This window comes from Chrysochloris asiatica, unplaced genomic scaffold (assembly GCF_000296735.1).
Source record: "Chrysochloris asiatica unplaced genomic scaffold, ChrAsi1.0 scaffold00162, whole genome shotgun sequence".
In the NCBI taxonomy this organism is placed as follows: Eukaryota; Metazoa; Chordata; class Mammalia; order Afrosoricida; family Chrysochloridae; genus Chrysochloris; species Chrysochloris asiatica.
Window position 1 is genome coordinate 1,412,455 of NW_006408680.1, and position 21,645 is coordinate 1,434,099.

At 42.3% G+C, this 21,645-nt stretch overlaps 1 protein-coding gene across 2 annotated transcripts in view; it reads left to right on the forward strand.

Annotated features, from left to right (window-relative positions):
- The window catches only part of PACRG (PARK2 co-regulated), a 670,998-nt gene that overhangs the window by 467,566 nt on the left and 181,787 nt on the right, over positions 1 to 21,645 (forward strand). The window contains exon 9 of one of the 2 annotated variants that reach the window (XM_006871168.1): positions 17,802 to 17,817. The exons of the other annotated variant lie outside the window; for it this stretch is intronic. Coding sequence (XP_006871230.1) covers positions 17,802 to 17,817 — 16 coding nt within the window. The remainder of the gene's footprint in view (positions 1 to 17,801; positions 17,818 to 21,645) is intronic. 2 annotated transcript variants of the gene reach the window in all.

The following is a 21,645-nucleotide window of genomic DNA, read 5'->3' on the forward strand; positions in this document are numbered from 1 at the left end:
CTATGAGTCGGTTCCGACTCGATGGCACCTGACAACAACAACAACAATTCTTGCAGTCTGCCTTGCAAACTAATCTGTTTTTAAATGCTTTCTATTCCCCAGTAATGTTGGTCTTAGATTTTTCCCATAATGGCTTTCATCCAAATAACTCTAATTGCCTTGGAGATAATATCCCATTCATCTGCACACTCTTCCTCTGAAGATGATGGATGCAGTAGTGTGCCACCTTGCACATGAGCAGTAGAAACCCATGGGAGTTGATTCATTTCCCTTCTGCCCCCTCTGGCCTCTGCATCACTTTTCCAATCTGATTCTCTTCTGGTCATCCATTGCATTTCACTGAAGAGCCCTCATGAAGTTTCTCCAGCTCAACTCCCTTCAAAGTCACTTGAGACCGTCTTGTCTTCTTTCACATGTTTAGTGTCCTTGTCTGACTGGTCTGTGACCAACACAATTCAATTTATAGAATTTCAAGAGTGTTTAAGATCCAAACAGGAAGCAACATAAATATCACCAGTGGATGCATGGTTGACTGAATTATGTAAATATGTATTTTGTGCCTATTTCTGAAATATAGAAAAATTAGAAAATCACATTTTTGTAGACTGATAATAGTATATTTATTTTTACTTTACATTTCTTTTTTCATTTAATCCCCATTACATCGGTAGTGTTGTTGTCCCCAATGATGAGAAAGCTGAATCTTAGAGATGTCTCTTTGTTGCCTCGATGTTTTATACCTAATAAGGAATTGAAGAAATCCTGGTAGCATAGTGGGTTACACATGTGTTGGGCTGCTGATGTTTTAGGAGAAAGATGGTGCCATCCGCTCCAATAAAAATGTGCAGCCTCAGAAACCCTATGAAGTCAGAACCACCTCAACAGTATGCCAGAACAACAACAAGGAGTTGAGCACATCCCACCAATTGATCCTGATTGTATGAAAAGTCTTCTCGCTACTGTCTCTTACATTTCTTCTTTTTCATTCCCACAATAGCATCTTGGCGACAAGTCCACTAAGCAGTCTTTCCCCCAGTCACTTTGCATGTCCAATAGCTCATTTCCCTGTCGTCCAACTCATAATGACCCCAGGTGCCAGAGGACAGCTGCCCAGTTGGCTTTCCTAAGTGTCATCTTTACAGGAACAGATCTCCCTCAGGGCCAGTGGATGGATTTGAACAGCCATCCTTTCAGTTAACAACTCAGCACTTAACCTTTGTGCCATCAGCACTCTTTCTAATTTCCCTAAGACCCAGCATTTATCCTATTTCCCCCTTACTTGAAAATTGGCATTCATCCTCCATTGCCCCTTAGAATGAAATGAAAATGTCTCAGCATATGAAAAGGTCTTTTATAATAGAATATTAATTTTCTTTTTCTAGACTTACCCCTCACACGGAATTTCTGCTTGGTACACGGGTCTACTCCCCTTCTCCTCCATGACTGGATGGACCATTGGCCCATCGACAATGCCCGCTCTGCAGAATAAAACCCAACGACAGCCCCGCCTTCTCTAGAGAGTCTTCAACGGACAAAATAGGAATCGTCTCATTGACTTAGTCCTTAAAGAAGTTTTGGTGGTGCTGTAGTTAAGCACCAGTCTGTTAATCATAAGGTCAGTGGTTCAAACCTACAAACCACCCTTTAGGAGAAAGATGAGGATGTCAGCTCCTGTCAAGATTTATGTAGGGTTTCTCTGAGTTGGAATAGACGTGATGGCATTGGGCTTTAAAGGAAGCCCTGGTTGGTCAGTGGTTAAAGCTTTTGGCTGCTAACTGCTGGAAGGTTGGCGGTTTGAACTCACCAGTCACTCCATGGGAGAAAGATGTAGCCATTCTTCCTAGGCTGCATCCTTCTATACCCTGTGATGGCTAAGACAGCACCTTCTAGATGGTAGAAATTTACTGCACACTCATTGGTTGGTTGGAACCAGTGAAACTATAAATAGAATGCAAAAGACTCTTGGATAAAGTGGGTGCTGACACTGGCCACTTCCAGGCATGCCAGACATTTGAACTAAGTCACAGTTTCTTAATATATAGTACAAGAGACGTTTTCCGTCAAAAAAAGATACAAATATGCATATTAATGCTACAGTTGGCAGCTGGGCTTTTGAGTGTTTCTGAACACTTCATGTTGTGAAATGCCATTGAGTCAATTCCAACTCTCAGTTGGATCAACCGGTGGCTTTGACCTGCTGACCTGGCGGTGAGTAGTCCAGTGTTAATCCTATCGTGTCTCATCGGGACTTCATACCGAAGGCAGGATCTTACATATGCTACGAGTCTATGTTGATTTTGTTTCATTTCGGAATTCGTGAAACGGAATATACAAAGGAACAGATCCACTGCGAACCTTCCATTGGCGCATTGTGTGAGGCACAGAAGCCTAGGCAGCGTGGATTTGGTAATGTCTCGCATAGGAAATGCAGGTGTTCTGGCCAGAGAGTTGCACCTAAGCCTGCCAGCCTTGTGCTAGAGGTACACCATGATATGGAAGAATCAGGCAATGGGACCTCAACTTCCTCTTAGGCCTCCTCAGAAGGGTCAAATGGCAGCATGTCCAGTACATGTCCAGTATGACACTCAGGAGGAGCCCTGGTGGTACTGTGGTTAAGCACTCAGCTGAAAACTGAAAAGTTGGTGGTTCAAACCCACCAGCTGCTCCTCAGGAGAAAGATGTGGCAGTATGCTGTCCATAAAGATTATAGTCTTGGAAACCTTTGGGGGCAGTTCACCTCTGTCCTGTAGGGTCACTCTGAGTTGGAATTGACTCAGTGGCAGTGGGTGATGGGCATGCCACTTAGAAAATGGAAAGCGAACGTCAGTGATACCGCTGTATTGAAAAGTTGCCATCCCTTCCTCAGATCTTTGGTTTTGCTATTGTGTTTGAGATGGAACATTGACCAGAAAGTCTAGTCACATGCTCACAACAAAAACTATTGACTACTAGCCCTGGTCGGAGCATAGCTTAGGCTCTGGCACCAAACTGTCCTCAGCTGCTGTGACCAGGCATCTACGTTCAGAATCCTGGGGCGAGGACGAGGACTGTTTTGTGTAAAATCTGTGGCAGAGGAGAGAGTCCCTGGTGCCATGTTGGAAGTGACCACACCCTGCTGGGGGACATTGTGTGCCTATCAGATCTAGGAGGGAAGATGAGTCTGCCCTCGGCCTGACGCTGCTTGCTTCCCTCTCTTCCCATCATGCTTAGTCTGTGGAGATTCTGGCAGCTCTTCCCCTGACAGCTCGTCATCCCTCACTCTGCACACCCCGAGCTCCTGGGCTGTCACGCAACCTTCCTCCAATGTGACAGTGTGAGACTGCCCTCCACCTCCCAGGCCTGCCCGGCCCACTTTCTGCAGACTCACTCTCCTCACTTGTTGAAATCTCCGTTCAAAATAGCCTCAAAATGAAAGACCAGAAGGCCTTGCCCTCTTTCTTGGCTGACTTCTCCAGAATGCTCTAACGCACTCTGCTTTCTCAGTTTTCTCACTTTCCATTTGCTTTTCCATCCACCATAAAGTCCACTTTGTCCTAAAAATGTTCGCAATAAGCACCCTGTGGCTCCTTGTCCCCAGACTTCCTGGGAGTCCCCATCCTGGCTGCTCTGAACCCAGGAGTAGCTACTTCACCACCATCCTGACACTTGGGGAAACTGAGCCCCCAAGTCCCCTCCTGCCCTTGGGGTCCACCCTCTCTCTCCCCCTCCTCCCTTTGCACTGTCATTCTCAGAGCTGGCATCTCCCTTAGCCTCCATTCTCTGGGTGTTCTATTCATCAATGAATCCTGACAGAGCATGCCCAGATCTGCAGCTCACCCAATCCTGGCAGGGGACTGTCCCTCTCCAGCCAGCCGAGAGGCAACCTCTCCTAACACCTCAAAACTGAGCTTGCTCTTGTTGTCAACAGACGAAGCTGTCATCATTGTTTCCTCTTAGAAGTGCCCTCCTACCCTTACCCTGGGCCCACTGGAAAACTCAGCCTCATTCTGTCTCATGAATAACTTGGCAACATCTGTGGTTCTTCTCTCCCAGGGACCACCAACTCTCAGTGGATGACACATTTTAAGATAAATTTTTAAATGTCTCTTGAATCTCTTTCTAGTTTTGTCCTAGTTCAAGCTTTCCTTGCTTACTGCCTATTCAAAGTGTTCTCTAAGTAGAATCCCTGCTCCTAGCCTTCACCACCCCTGCCCCAAATGCTGTCCCTCCCCTACAAACTGGCAATGCCCCACAATCCAGCCATGATCCTGTAGGCACCGAGTTGAACCAGCTCTTTGTTGAATTCCTTGAACGCATTATTCAATCTCTTTGTGCCTCAGTTTTATCTTCTGTAAAGTAAAGAAGCAAAACTCTTCACAACTGGACCAATACATAACATCATGATAAATGGGGAAAAGATTGAAGTTGCCCAAGACTTGGTTTTGCTTGGATCCAATATCAACATTCATGGGAACCGCAATGAAGATACCAATGTATTGCATTAAGCAAATCTGCTGCAAAAGACCTCTGAAGTGTTCAAGAGCAAAGGTGTCACTTTGAGTACTAAGGTACACCTGACCCAAAGCTTAGTATTGTCAGTCCCCTCATAGGCATGTGAAAGCTAGACATCATGCTTAGTAACGTGGAGGCTCAGAAAATAAAGCTGGTTTGGTACCATGGAATCACAGCAAGTGTGATGAGGGGCCAGGACCTGGCAGTGTGTCCTTCTATTGCACATAGGACCCCTGAGTTGGAGCTGATTCCACAGCACCTAATAACAACAGCAAAATGAGGCTAGTAATAGTACCTACCTCACAGTGTTGTGAGGATTAAGTATGTCCATGTAAGTAATGCTCTGATACTGTGCTTGGAGTTGTCACTACCACAAGCCCCTCAGTTATTGCTGTTAAATGTCACTAAGCCAATTTCTACTCTTAGCAACCCCCTGTAGCAGATGAGAACTGCCACATCAGGCTTCCTACGGAAGCAGATCTCCAGGTCTTTCTCCCGGGGAGCTGTTGGCTGGGTTTGAACCACCTGCCTTTCCATTAGCAACTGAGGAGTGCTTAACAGATATATCACCAGGGCTCCTTCAGAGCTCCTTCCTGGGACATTGAGGTCACTTCCCTGCATGGCTCCTCCCAGCCCTGTGTCCCTCTTCCCCCTCCCGCCTCACGCTTCCTGGCCAGTGTCCACCCACAGAGTCCACCTTCACACCATTGGTCCTAATATTTCAGTCCCTTGTCATATTTGCCCAAATGTTCTCTCTCCTGTCCCGCACTAGTCATGCTTCAAGGATCAGGTCGGGATTCAGTTCAGTTCTTCAGGAACTGTTATAGACTCAAGGCACCCACCTCCACCTGGCATAGAGGGTGAATTGGCCCCCTTACAGGGAGGTCCAGATTCGAGCCCAGCATTTATAACAGTATTCCATCATGTCTCCTGTTTGTCATTGCCCTTGACTACCAGAGTCGGCTCATTTGTCCTCAGCATCCCTAACACCTAGCCCAGTGAATGGTATGTAGCTGTTGTTAAGTACCTCGTCAGTTCCGACTCATTGCAACCCTGTATAGAGTTTCCCAGGAGTGGATGGTGAGTTTGAACCCCAGACCTTGAGATGCAAAAAGACCTTGTGTTCCAAACTGATCTTGTGTTCCAAACTGACCTTGTGTTCCAAACTGACCTTGTGTTCCAAACAGACCTTGTGATCCAAATTGACCTTGTGTTCCAAACTGACCTTGTGTTCCAAACAGACCTTGTGGTCCAGGCCTTATTCTGTGGCACCACAACAGGACTAAATATTAATAAATATGAGAGCTCATTGTCATCAGATAGATTTCAATTCATAGAGACCCCATAAACCTTTATGGGAACCCCAGTCCCACATCTACCCCACTGCCACCAGGATTCCTTGAGGAAATATTGGTGGTGGGTGTGTGCCATCGAGTCAGTTCCAGCTCATAGGGCCCTGTATAGGGTTTCTGAGGCTGTCCATCTTTATGGGAACTGAAAGCCTCAAAAAACCCCTCCAGGGTGCTTGATGGATGCCAACTGCTGACCTGTGGTCAGTAACCTCGCTTGTAATCCACTACGCCACCAGAGTTCCTGTTCATAAATGTTGGCTGACTTCAATTATTATTTTTAAATGCTAAATACTAGTGCAAAATGTCAGCCAATAATATTAGTATTGACTTTTGATTATATCATTATCAGTTTGGGGATGTTTGTTTTACCTTGAAACCTTAACAACAAGTTTCAGATCTTTCCAGTAATGATTTGTAAAAGTAATCTTTTCCTCAAGGTTTGAATAGAACAAAATGTTATTTCTATAAGGAATCATAACAAAGCAATATATGGATTTTAGAAATGTCTACATTTAAAGAACAGAGACAAAAAACTAAAAAAAACCCTGCAATTTGTGTTAACACGACTGCAATTTGATAAATATTTTACATTTGTAAAAGGATATAAAAAAATCTTTATTTCAAAACTTGTTTGGTTGAGCTGAAATATCAACTTTGTACTCAACTAGAATGAAGTATTTATTGTACTTTAAGAAAAAAACTCCCCTTGTCTCTAGACTATTGTTTGAAATCTTATGTTTTAAAGTGTTACCAGGGATTAAAAACGGCAGCAAATTCCTTAGTGTAGAAAGGGATGCCCGCCTACCTCCCCTACCCACCAACACATGGGGTGGTGCTTACATATGTTCCATTTCTCATCAACTGGTCTTTGTTCCAGACCTGGAAAAGACAGCCTCCCACGGAGCAAATATGTGTTCCAATGGGCGAGTTTTCCTTCGTGTCCCAACTCATTTGCATATGTATTTGTGGTCTGTTGCATGGTATTTCAGAGAGGCATTTTAGTATTTGTTCTAAGTAAGAAAAGGTACCGAAAAGAAAAAGTATGGTTTACTTAATCCAGGTGGAATTCTCTAAGATTTGTTGGAATCAGTATCAGCAGGCTTGAGTTCAATACCATGAACGACTTTACCTTGAAAACTGTTAATAAAAGTTGAACTCACCTGTGAAGCTTTACCAGGTCCAAGAAGCATTACTTCCATCACCTTCATGCTCGCCTTTCCTGATATTAAACCATTTAGTATACCCTTCTTTTTGAACAACTACCTCTTGGTCTGTGTACAGGTTCCGCATGAGCACAATTATGTGTTGCAAAATACTCATTCTCCACAATGTTGTACATAGCTTGTCAAAATCCACATAGTCGAAAGCCATTGCAGAGTCAATGAAGCATAAGTAAACATCTTTCTGGTATTCTCTGCTATCAGCCAAGATCCATCTGATGTCAGCAATGATATCCCTAATTTGGCATTCTCTTCTAAACTCATCTTGAGTTTCTGGCAGCATCCTGTCAATATATTGTTGCAGCCACGTTTGAATTCTCTTTAGCAAAATTTCACTTGCATGTGATATTAATGATATTACTCAATTCTGAATTCCGTTGAGTCACCTCTCTTTTAAATGGGCACAAATATGGATCTCTTCCAATCTGTTGGCCAGGTAGCTGTCTTCCAGATTTCTTGGCCTAGATGAGTGAGTGCCTCAAGTGCTGCATCACTTTGTTGAAGATTTCAATTTGTATTCCATCCGGTCACAGAGCTTTGTTTTTGCCAATGCTTCAGTGCAGTTTGGGCTTCTTCTTTCCAAGTCAAGGTTTGAATTTTTTCTTCAGTTCTTTCAGCTTGAGAAATGCTGAGCATGTTCTTCCCTTTTGGTTTTCTAACTCCAAGTCTTTGCACATTTCATTGTGATACTTGGTTTTATCTACTCAAACTGTTCTTTGAAATTTTCTGTTCAGTTCTTTGACTTCCTCATTTTTTCCATTCGCTTTAGCATCTCTGTGCTGGAAAGCAAGTTTCAGGGTCTCTTCTGCCAAATAATTTGGTCTTTTCTTTCTTTCTTGTCTTTCTAATGACCTTTTTTCTTCCTGTATGACGTTCTTGATGTCATCCTACAATTCTTCTGCGTTCTGGTCTCTAGTGTCTAATGCATCAAATCTGTTTTAGAGATGGTTTCTAAATGCAGGTGGGATATGTCCAAGGTCATATTTTGGCTCTAATGGCCTTGTCTTCATTTTCTTCAGTTTCAGCCTGAAGTTGCATCTGAGTATTTGATTGTCTGTTCTACAGTTGGCTCCCGACCTTGTTTTGATTGACGATATCGAGCTTCTCCACCATCTCTTCCCACAGATGCAGTGAATTTGATTCCTCTATATTCAGTCTGTTGAAGTCCATGTGTATAATCATCTTTTATGTTTTTTTAAAAAAGGTATTTGCCATGAATACACTGTTGGTCTTGCAAAATTGTATCATGTGATCTCCAGCATAATTTCTATAACCCAGACCATATTTTAAAGTATTAATACATCTTGATTGCATGTTGTGTAAATTTCAGACTGAGAAGAACAGTAGTATTAACCGGTCTGCCTTGTAGGTGTATGGATATTATATTATCACATACAGCATTGTACTTCAAGATAGATTTTGAAATAACATTTTAATGATGAATGTGATGCTGCTCTTCTTGAATCTGTTGGTCCCAGCATAGTGAACCATATGATTGCCAGATTCAAAATGACCAACGTCTGTCCGTTTCAGCTCATAATGCCTAGGATATCAATCTTTATGCATTCCATTTCATTTTTGTCAATTTACAATTTTCCTAGATTCATAGCTTGTACATTCTATGTTCCCACTGTTAATAGGGGTTTGCAGCTGCTTCTCCTCCCTTTTTTCTGTGCCCATCAACACATCAAGGTCCTGAAAGCTTTACACCATTTGCATCATCATGGTATACTCTACTCTAAGGAGGTAGCTCTAAGCCCCTTTTTATTTTGAGTGCCTTTTAACCAGAGGGACTCATCTTCTAGCACTATTTCTGACAATGTTCTGGTGCTATTCTTCATAATGTTTTCAACTTCTAGCACTGTGTCTGGCAACGTTCCACTGATATTCATAAAGTTTTCAGTGGCTGGACATTCAGAAACAGTGTGTTTCTTCTTCGTCGTCGTCTTTCTTAATCTGAAAGCTCTGTTAAAATCTGTCCATCATGGGTGACCCTGCTGGTGTTTCAATTACCAATGGCATAGCTTTCAGCATCACAGCAATATGCAAGCCAGCACAGTATGACAAGCTGACAGATGCATGGTGGCCTATTGCTTAGAAACCACCTAACCCTGAGTTAGACATTGGTCTGATAACTGCAAGGTCAGCTGTTCAAACCCACCAGCAGCTCCACCAGAAAAGATGAGGTTGCCTACTGTCATAGAAATGTACAGTCCTAGAAACCCTATAGGTTTGTATGTGTTAGAATCGAACCAGTGGCAGGGCGTTTGTTTTGAATAAGCCATCAGGAGCCCTGGTGGTACACTGGGTTAAGGTTCATTGGTGGTTTAAACCCTCCAGCTGCTCTGTGGAAGAAAGACGAGACTGTCTGCTCCCATAACAATTCCCAGTCTTAGAAGCCCTATAGAATGGTTCCTCTCTGTCCCTTTCAGTTGGAATCCACTCAGCAGCAGAGGGTTTGTTTTTGCACGTCGTATAAACTCCTATGAGTCAGTACCGACTTGATGGCACCTAACAACAACATAAGCCACCAAATCCATATTGATTAGAAATATTATGGTTTTATTCCAAAAGAATGTTCTTTCTAATAACTGCTTTAAAAACCGCATTTGAACATATACATTTGAATCCCTAAAATCTACCACTGAATATTTCTTCTGAAATTGATTTATTTTCCCTTTCCTTTCGGTTTGTTTGGTTTAATGAGAGCTACACTCATTGCTGTTGGATTGATTCTGACTCACGGAAACCCCATAGGACAGAGTAGAACGACCCAATGAGGTTTCTGAGACGGTCATCTTTACGAAGTGGATTGCCGCCACATCTTCCTCCCAGGGAGCGACTGACGGAATCTTCCTGTTGGCAACTGAGTCTTTAGTCACTGTGCACCAAATCTCCTTAAGGAGAGCTACAAAGTGTCAGAACCAAAGTATGACGACACTTCCCAGCTGTGTGCAGAGCTAGCATTGAAGTGCCAATTTGTGGTCCAAGAAATGCTTCCAACTCAATTCTCATCAGCATTAGAGGACCCAGCAATTGACAATTATTTTTCTAAATTACCTATTTTAATGAAGTAAAATATTAGAATTTAAGATTATGAAGTGTTCAAGTATTATTTCATCTTTAACTAATTAGTGAAAAAATAATATTTTAGGACACTTAGTGGCTCTTTATAGAATAAAATGCCTCTGTAGTTTCAGTGCCTTAATTTAGGGGAGGAAGTAGAAACTTTTATGGATGTCTTATTTCCTGTGATATCTTTTACTGGAGTATATCCTGAAACATTGGTTCTAATAAAATGTTGGAGTTCTGGGGTGGTGCTGTATAGGATCAGCACTGGACTGTGAACCACAAGGGCAGAAGTTCAAACTCACCAGCTGCTCCTCGGTAGCCCTAGACAGGGTTGCTATGATTTGGAATCAACTTGACAGCACTTAACAACAACAACAGTATAATGTTAATTTTTATATTAATCAGAGACCCCAAATGTTCAGGTGTTCAGGATGATGTCTCCCTTGACCATTTAACACATTTAGATTATATACTTAGATGGTTAAGGTGCGCCGGAGCCAAGCCAGAGGCTTATCAATTCCCTCGTCTGTATGAGAAGACTAAACACTAAAAAAGGGTGAAAGAAGAAGTTACACATTGCAACTATGGTGTTGGCAAAGAATACTAACTATACCATGGACCAACAGAAGAATGAATACTGAAGACTATTGAAAATGAACTGTCAGAAGAGCGAGCAAATTAGTCTTAGGCGAAATACAACTACAACGCTTCTTTACAGTGAGGATGGGGAGACCAGCTCAGAGACTATGGACACATAGACTAGAAAGTCCAGTCACTAGGGAAAGGAAAATACAAGGTCAGAGAAAATGAGGAGACCCCGCGTGAGATGGAGACTCCCACCTCCATAAGTTCAAACACACCAAAGACCCCGATAATGAGATAGGACCAGGCGGTGTGTCCTTCTGTACATAAAGACACCATGGGTTTGAGCCAACATAATGGCACCTCACAACCACAATCAAGCCCTCAGCCCATTGTCTACGTGCCAGTTTCTATTTCACACTCACCGGACTGGAATACATCCTGTTTCACCATTTTAGCTGTAACTCAAATCTTCAGTTCCATTTTATAGTGTGTGTGTGTGTGTGTGTGTGTGTAAGCTCGAATGCATAGCTGCCCTGTATAGAGTTTCCAAAGAGCAGCTGGTGGTTTTGAATCACCAACCCTGTGATTAATAGTCCAGTGCTGATCGTGCAGCACCACACCAGGACTCCAGTTTTAGAATGGTGATGGTGGTAGTGATGTGGCGTGGAGTCACTTCCAACTCATAGCGACTCTGTATAAGGTTTCCGAGGCTGGAAATCTTAACCGGAGCACAAAGCCTCATCTGGCCATCCCTAATATGTCACTGGGGCCGCATGCTATTTCCAGCATGAGTATCTTAAGAGATGTTTGTAGACCAAAGAAAGTCAGCACCCACGCCCATCTGTTCAGTGGCTGACAGCAACCATACAAGGTCCTGAAAGTCCTCAGGAACGGACACTGGCTGCATGAGTTTGGAAAACCTTCATGCGTATGACGGTGCCATCGATGACACACGATTTTTACAAGCACGACTCTCCCAGCTTGCTTTCTAGTAAGCATGGCCCATTAGCAGTGCTCAGCACCAGAGGGGAAAGGACTGGCAAGAGCTGTGCTTGGCTGCTCCAGGCCCAGCCAGCATTTGCAGTCTGCTGCTCTAATTAAGCACTCTTGATGAGACCATTAGGGGACAATCAAGGAAAATGGAAACAATTTACAATATGTGTGGACATATTTCCATATAGAATTTTGCTGCTTAGAGTCAAATGTTGGTTAGAAACTTTGTATCATGAGAAATGATTGATTTTTTTTTTCTTAGCTTTAGTTTAAAATGTATCCTTTAAACTCAAATGTATGACCAGACATTTTTATTATTTATGATCAGCATAGGTGGTATTGAGAGTGTTATTTTGAAGCTGAGAGAGATGCCCCTCCTTTGTGTTACACTAACGTGTTTCCAGTAGAAGAAAAAAAGGAGGGGAACCATTGGATTCCCTCCTATGCATTGTTTTTAGGTGTTTGTTTCATTTAATCACCTTTCTTCTGAAAATTCAGTGGGGAGATTTAAAATACTACTTTCAGAGTTGTTTTCTATTTCATTCAACCTGCAATTGTAGGCAGTATATTTTGAAACTAAGGAAGGCTGATAAAGAACATAAATAGATTTAAAAAATCAAAGGATGGAAAAATACATGTCAAGCAAATAGTAGCCAAAAATGAGCAGGAGTGGCAATATTCATCTCTGACAAAACAGACTTTAAGTCAAAATCCATCACAAGAGATGAAGAAGGCCATTATAGAATGGCTAAAAGAACCAACAGATCTGTGTTGGAAGAAGTGCAGCCAGAGTGCTCCTTGGAGTCCAAGATGGCCAAACTTCGTCTTTCATACTTCAGACATATTGTCAGGAGGGACCAGTCACTGGAGAAGGATATCATGTTTGGCAGGGTGGAGGGTCAGAGAAAAAGAGGAAGACCCCCAGCGAGATGGATTGACAAAGTGGCAGCATCAATGGGCTCAAGCGTGGCAACAATAGTGAGGATGGCCCAGGATCGGGCAGTGTTTCATTCTGCTGTGCATAAGGTTGCTATGAGTCAGTACCGACTCAATGTCACCTAACAACAACAAAGGAGCAATCTGCCAAGAAAGCATAACCATAATAAACATTTCCACACCCAGTGACAGAGCTCAAAAATACATAAAACAAACGAAGAGTGCTGAAAAGAAAAATCACACCACTTTTGATGAAGGACAGACAAGTAGGAAGAAACTCAACAAGGATGCAGAAGATATAAACAGCAGTCAACCCAGTTGACCTCATAGATGTATACAGAACACACCAGCCAGTAGCAGTACAGGGCCCATCCCAATGTGTAAGGGGTATTCTCCTGAATTGGCCCTATTTTAGGCTGCAAAGCAAAGCCTTGATAACATCAAAACCTTCGCACTACTACAAGGCATCTTCTCTAATTACAGTGCTACAAGATTAGTAACCAGCAAGAAGAACAAGGGAAAAAACAAAGACATGAAAACACCTTGCTTAAAAAGGACTGCGTATTAGAACAAATTGGAAATGAACGAAAAATCTCCAGAATCAAATGAGAATGAAAACATAACATATCAAAGACTTTCGGACACAGCAAAAGAGGTGTTCAGAGAAGAATTTGTAACAATAAATGCACACCATAAAAGAAAGGATCAAAGTCAATAGCTTGACCCTACCATTTGAACAAATAGATATTTAAAAAAAAAAACAACAAGAGAATCCCAGTGTCACTAGAAGACAGGAACTGATAAAAATTAGAGTATAAATAAATGCAGCAGAAAACAGAAAAACAATAGAAAGAAATAATAAGGCTGTTAGTTGGCTTTTTGAGAGGCTCTGTAGAATTGCAAATCACTGGCCCAATTGACAAAGGAAAAGCATGAGAGACACAAATCACCAAAGTAAGAAGTGAGGTGAGTGGGATGGTATTTTGAAAAATTATACTCCAATAAATTTGGAGTATAATTTATTGGAGTATAAGTATAATTTATTGGAGTAGAAGGAATGCACAAATTTCTAGAAACCCATTACCTGATTAACTAGCACAAACAGGCACATAGTAAAATAAGAAATTGAAGAGGTCATTTAAAAAAAAATTTTAAAAAAAGTACCAACCACGACAGCTTTACTGGAGAACTCTACCAAACAGTCAGAGAAAAGCTGTCACCAATTCTACTGAGACTATTCCAGAATCTAGAAAAGGAAGGAATCCTCTGTAATTCACTTAATCAAGCCAGCTTAAACCTGATAACAAAAGCAGACAAAGATACTGCAAAAAAGAGAATTATAGGTCAATATCCTTCATTCTCAATAAAGTCTAGCTAATGGAATACAACAATATAGATGTAATCCATCATGATCAAATGAGATTCATACCAGGGATGCAAGGACGGTTCAACATTAGAAAACGAAGCAGTGTAATTCACCACGTTGATAAAACAAAGTAAAAATAATAAGAGGATCATTTCGGTGATGCAGAAAAGGGGTTCAATAAAATCTAACAACCATTTCCTGATTTAAAAAAAGATCTCAAAATAGTAATGGAAGGGAAATTCCTCAACATAATTAAGAGCATATAAACAAAATCAACAGCCAACATTATTCTCAATGGAGAGAGACTGAGATGAGAGCAAGCCAAGGATGTCCTTTATCAACACTCTTATTCAGTGTTGTACTGGAAGGTCCTACCTAGAGCAATAAGGGAAATAAAAACCATCCACATTGATAAAAAAGAAGTCAATCTATGTTTGCAGATGGCATTACCCTAAACATAGAAAATCCCACAAGAGAATGACTGAAACTAAAAGAAGGCTTTAGCAAAGTGGCAGGATGCAAGTTCAACAAACAAAAATCCGTTTGGTTTCTGTACACTAACAGAGAACTCTAAAAAGGACAATGCCATTTACAGTACCACCCCAAAGGATAAATCTAGCTAGGAATGAAAAAAAAAACTTACACAGAAGGAAATACAAAACACCATTCTAAGAAATCAAAAGAGACATGCATTTATGGAAGAACCTACAATGCTCATGAATGGTGATTATGTTGGTGGTAGTATGCCGTGGAGTCAGTTCCGACTCGTTTCCAAGGCTGTAAATCTTTACGGGAGCAGAAAGGCTCATCTTTCTCCCGCGGAACAGCTGATAGTTTCGAACTGCTGACCTTGTGGTTCGCAGCCCGATTCGTAACCACTACGCTACCAGAGCTCCTTATGCTCATGAATAGGAAGACTTAAAATTGTGAAAACTCAGTATCACCCAAAGTAATCTACAGATATAATGCAATCCTGATCCAACTTTCAACAAAAGTCTTTAAAGAAATGAAAACACTAATCACAAACTGTATCTAGAAATATTGAAGAACAAAGTCAGGGGCTAGCTTCAGAACCTACTGCACAGCCGCGATAGACAAATCAGCCTGGAGCTGATACAATGTCAGATATATAGACCAATGAGACAGAATTGAGAATCCCAAAGTCAATCCATCCAGCTATGGACAACTGATCTTCAATAAGGAAGAAAAGTCCACTAAATGGGGAAGAGATACTCTCTTTAGCAAATGGTACTGATAAAACTGGATAATCATGTGTAGAAAAATGAAATAGGACCCATACCTCACACTATACACAAAAACTAACTCAAAATGGATAAAAGACCTAAATATTAAACCTAAAGTTCATGAAATAAAAAAAATAGAGTCAAAGCTATGGACCCCCATTCATGGCATAAGTAGAATAGCAAACATAATTTAAAATGCACAAATAACATAAGATAATTCGTTATTGCTTAATGCCATTGAGTTGGTCCCTACCCACAGCGCAGGGTTTCTGAGGAGTGGCTATGTAGGGTTTCTGAGGAGTGGCTGGTGAACTTGAACCGCAACCTTGAGGTTCAAACCAACTTTGCAGTTCAGCACATTAATCCACAGTGCCCTACCAGAACTCCATAAGATAACTGGGACGTCCTAAAAATTAAATACTTATGCTTACCAAAAGAGAACCTACAGATTGGGGGTGGGGATGGGGGGGAGAGTTTAGCAATGGCATCTCTGACAAGGGTCTAACCTCTAAAATTTATAGAACGCTCCAATATCTCAACAGCAACAAAAAAAGACAAACAATGCAATTTAAAAATGGGCAAAGGGCATGAACAGACACTTCACCAGAGAAGACACTCAGGCAGCTAATAAACACATGAGGAGCTACAAGTCAAAAGTACAATGAGATACCAGCCAACGATAATGGCACAGATCAAAAAATCAGAAAACAAGAAATGCTGGTGAGGTTGTGGAAAGATTGGAACTCTTACACATTCTTGGTACAATTGTGACATGTACAACCACTCTGAGAAACAGTATGGCACCCCTTAGAAAACTTGAAAAAAACAAACCATATGATTCAGCAATCCCAGTCCCAGGTATGTATCCTAGAGAAACAAAAATATAGATACTCACATTCATGCAAATTGCAGCGTAACTCACAACAAAATCGATGGGGAAAACTGAAGTGTCCATAAGCAGATGAATGAATAAACCAATGGTGGTATAGATGCAATGGAATACTATGCAGTAATGAAGAAGAAGAAGAATGAACCTGCTGAACATCTCATGACATGGGTAATTCTGGAGGATATTATGCTGGATGAAGTAAGTCAATCACCAAAGGACAAATATCATATGAGACTCTTAGTTTAAAAAGCTAAGGAAAAATTTACCCACAGCAAGAAACATTCTTTGATGATCACCGGTAATCCCAAGGACTGCTGGTCCACATGAGCCACAACCTCCTCTACCCTGAGATCAGAAGAACTAGGAAGTGCCCAGCTACCGTTAACAACCACGCTGACCATGTACACAATAGAAGGGCCTGGTTAGAACAGATGGAAAATGTACAACAACATGCAAATTTTTTTTTTGAAGTTTTGCTGGTTTGATAGAAACTGGAGGAAGCCCCAAGACAATTGTCTTGAGAGACCTTTTGAATGTGAAACTGAAACCACTCTTAGAGACTGCCTTTTATCCAAATAATAGAATGGCCTATAAAATAAACAGTAACAGCCATGAGAAATGTGTTCCATAAAATGACCAGCTATACAAGACCACACGACAGCATTTGTCCCAACAACAAAGATGAGAAAGCAGGGAGGGGCAGGAAACTTGACAAATGGAAATGGGGTGAGAGCTGAGCTATTGCGGTTTTGCAGCCAATGCCATGGACAAATTTCCGTGTGAATTATTGAATGGAAAACTAATTTGCTGTGTAAACTTGCACCTAAAGCACAATAAAATGTTCAAAAAATTAAATTAAATCATAAAATAATAATGAGTCTTGTCTTTGCTGCCAGTATAATCACGTAAATTCTTGGAGGGTTTAAAAGGAGGATTTTTACAACCCTTTGGTTCTTACATCTCTTGATAATCTGAAGCATCCAAAAGACTATAGGTAAACTGGATGGATGGCTCAGTGAAATCCAACAGAAGTCAATAAAGACAAGTGCAGGCTACTGTCTTGAATGGTAATCATCCTATAAATACAAAATATGAAAGAAAACCGATTAGATTCAGTATAAGGGAAAGATGAAGAGATTTGGTAAGTGAAAACTGAATACAATCAGAAACATAGCCAACTATGTTGTGATGTATGGATACCACGGTGGTGGCGTGCAAGATGCATGAAGTAATCCTGCCTCTCAAACACAAAGCTGGCGGCAGCAGGGTAGGACCCACTTACGGGCTTGTGCCTCCAACAAGGGTCCCAACTCCAAGGCTGCATGCAGGTCCAGGCAGCAGAATGGCTGAGACTATGCCCCTGAGCTACGGCATCCCTAGAGAAAGGCGTCTTTGAGCAAGCAGGCAAACATCTCTAGAACATGGGAGGCCAGTTCCTTAACGTCCAATCAATCCCACTGAATGTTGGGGCCCAGCCTCTGTGAAGCGATGGTTGCTGAGGCTTGACTTTAATCAGAGAGGCCAAGGGGCCAGACCCTGCAGGACCCTTATAAATGCCCTTATGGCGCTCTGTGGTCATTTGTTGGCCAGTGCCCCTGAAGAAATGACAGGTTAATAAGGTTATGCCAGCTACTGAGGGTAAACATTAGAAAGACCACTTGGGCAGCTCATGGAAATACCCTAAAAGCTGGTCTTAGATGGTCAGGGAGCCTCCTCATTTGTAGTGTGGACACTAAGAAAGGAAGGCGGCTGAGAGAGCTTTCTGGTTTAGAGGCAGACAATCGTAAAACCATGGGCGTGGAGGGGCACTAAATGCACCACCCGCATCCACCACCAGGAGACAGTCTACTCAGAGTACTGCTTCCTGCTCACATGTCCTCTAGACTGGCGTTGCTAGTGTTAGGTGCTATCAAGTTGGCTAGAACTCATAGCAACCCTGTGTTGGGTTTCTAAGGAGTGGCTGGGGGTTTGAACCATCAACCTTGCAATTAACAGACCAGTACTTATGCTACAGTGCTACGCCCGGACTCCCTAGTCTTGTTGGTGTTGATGGTTATGTGCTGTGGAGTCGGTTCTGACTCATAGCAACCCTGTACAAGGTTTCCGAAGCTGTAAATCTTTAAGGGAGCAGAAAGTCTCATCTTTCTCCCACGGAACAGCTGGTAGTTTCGAACAGTCAACTCCGATTTGTAACCACTACACTACCAGATCTCCTTGCTAGATTTAGCAAAATAAAAAATACAGCATGCTTACTTAAATTTGAATTGCAGGGAAACAATGAATCTAGTTTTATAAGTATTTGCCATAGGATGTACATGTACTTAAAAAATGTTGCTACTTTTGTGGCGTCTGCATTTAACTGGAGACCCTGCCTGTTGTCTGGAAGCCCTAACAATAACCACAGATCTCATGCACACAAGACTCATGTCCCCTGGTTGCCTATGAGCGTCATTCCAAGACTACCACATCAATAAAACAAACTCAAAATTCCTATCGTTGAAACATTGGCGAGTTGCATTGCTGGATGTAATTATTACCCTAAAGGAGACTAGCATAAGTCTGTGGTAAACTGTTGATATGAGAAGATATGGAATTAAATACCACAGCTCTGAATGCAAAATGAATTGCCCTTGACCTCCAAATCCTGCTCTTCATCACATCACACAGCAGTGATTGAAGTCATCTCCCAGCCAGACTTCCTGCCTCACTCTTTCTCCTCTTCTCTCTGTTCTGCACAAAATCCCCAAATCTACTGTGGGAGCCAGGTGACTTCCAGTATAAAACTTTAGTGATGTCATCCTTCCTTCAACTTCCATTTTGGACACAAAAGATCTCCCTATCTTCCTTCCCAAAGATGTCCCTGCTACCTTTGCCCAGAACTCCTACCCTGACTTGTGCCGTGCCTAGGGAGTTACAGATGAGTCTAGTGTGAAAAGACATAATGCAAAACATCAACAACAAAAGTTGGGGAAAGCAAAGAGAGATAGCAGGAGAGTCCACCACAAGGGATCAGGAAATATTTTCTGGGAGAGATGACATCTGAACCATGAAGCGAAGTTGGGCTGAAATTTGCACATGGGACGAGGTGAAGGAGGAGACCCTCAGGCTCAGGGGACAGTGGTGGCCATGGGGACATGTCTTGTGTGTTCTAAGAGCAATGGGTGAATGCCAGGTTTCAAGGAGACGCTGACCTTCTTTGTAATCCATCCAGACGTTTTGAGTACCATTTTGTAATGAGGGTCATACGATAAGAAAAAATGATCTGGCAGCTATTTTAAGCATCAGAAAGTAGGAAGCTAATTAAACATGTCTCTAATTGATGCTTTAAAACTTCGTTTTTACTATCACTATAAATCCACTCAACTGACTCTAAGCCCCGTGCCTTACTGAGAACCTCTCGCCGGTACTCTATTGTCCTACAGCCTCTTCAGTGGAAGGGGACATCCCGATGGCTCAGTCCAACTGGTCTGAACACAGTCTCTACCTCCACTCATCAGACATGTCAAGCTGTGTGTGTGCGGCTTCACCGCGGGTCTGTCATTAGGCTCTCCTCTCAGTCTGGAAGGTCCTCTCCCCTTTCAACTAGTTCATCCACCAGGACTCCATTCAGTATTGCTCTCTACCTTCAGGAAGTCTTCCTCAGTCATATCACTGGTAGGCTGTAAGGACACCGCTCTCTGAGCATATTCTTCCCCTGTGGTATCGCTAGTAAGTTGTAAGGCCCATGCTCTCTGGACATGTTCTTCCCTCTGTGATAGTCTGTAAGGCCCCTGCACTCTGGGCATGCTCTTCTGCTTACCTGGGCGTGGTTTTCTCAGTAGAACCCATCTCACACAGCCTCCTACCACACAGGTTTTGGTCCATCTTCTGGCTTCAACCACCACCTACAGACTCAGGGCTCCACACTTCATTTTAATCACGAATTACCTGTCAAACTCGCTGCGCTCCTAATGATTCCAAATGCTCTCTATACTCTGAGTTTGAAGCTGAATTCTCACTTCTCCAGAGCCCACCCTGCTCTGACATTGCCTGTCTTGAGGGAGGCTTCCCAGTTCCATCAATATTCATATTGATTATTCTCTACCTTCCTTCCCAGAGAATCCCAGTCATCCCAGGGAAACATTTTAGGGCCCCTCTGCCCTTTTTCCTAAACCACCACCTCCAGTACATCTCAAACCCTACCTGTGTGTCCTCCATGCAAATCATCTCTTTCCACTGCTGCATCCTTGGTCCCTCCTCTGACTGCACCCTCTCCCACTTCTATCCTCCTCCAAACCTTGGTATCCTACAGCTGTTGAACAAATTCCTACCAAGCCAGTGGCCAAAACAATGTATATTTGTTATCTGATGTTCTGCAGTTCACAAGTCATACTGGTCTATGATGAAGATGCCAGCAGAGCTGCCTCATTTGCAGCCCTAGGAAAGTCTGTTCCCATGCCTTTTCCAGCTTCTAGAAGCTGCTCTCATTCTTTGGTCTGTGGTCTCCCACTTCCGTCTTCAAAACCATTCATGAGGCGTCTCCCTAATCTTTCCGCCTTAGTCACATCTCCCTCTAACTCTCCTCTTCTGCCTCCCCTTCCATTTTTTAAGAACCTTTCTGAGTGTTGAAAGACTCCAAGAACAAATGGGGTATCATTCACTGATTCCTTGATAAGTAATGAATATCTGCTACTGATGGAATGTGGCACCAACATTTGTAGTAGGGTGTAGGAAGGCCTAGAAAAGATGGGCATTACTTGGGAAAGGGATTGGAAAAGACAATGTGTATCAGTTCACCTGTGGACCCTTGATGGGTATTGTGTATTTTATTCCTCACTGTAATCACGTAATGCACTAATAGTATCACCTCATTTCATGGAGAAGAACATGGAAACTCTGAGAGATGGAGATGTTCCCCAAATTTCCCAGTAAATAGAGAAGCCTAGCTTGGACTTAGTCTCTGCTCTTTCTGCTTGTATAGAAACATGAGCCTGCTGGCTAGCTTTCTCCAGCTGTGTGCCTGCAGGGACAGGCCTCCTCATTTCTACAAATGAGTCAGGAGATACTGAGGTTGGCTTGGCTTGAGGATTCAAGCCAGTAAAAGAAGCCCAAGTGAGACAGAGGAGGGAGAAGTGGGTCTCATGATTCACCTGGGTGTCCCCATAGCTGCTTGTGTATTAGGATGGACAATGAGCCAGTGCAGTTTATGAACCCTTAAAGACCAAAGAGTCCATTTTATACAAATAGCCAAGAGCAAGAAAACGTGGCAAAGGGAAGTCGGGAATACAAATGAAGGAGGGTGAGGACCATTGAAAGATACAGCAAGCCGAGTTGTTATTCAGAATTAAATGTGTGGCGAAGACAACTTTTTTAACTTGTGCAGTAAATTATTATTATTTCTTAACGAAATAAGGTAGTAGCAAAATATAACCTTGAATTTCATGTCCTCTATAAACACTTCCTGGTATCATGCTGTAGGATGAGGAATGGACTGCTAACTGCAAGGTTGGCTGTTCAA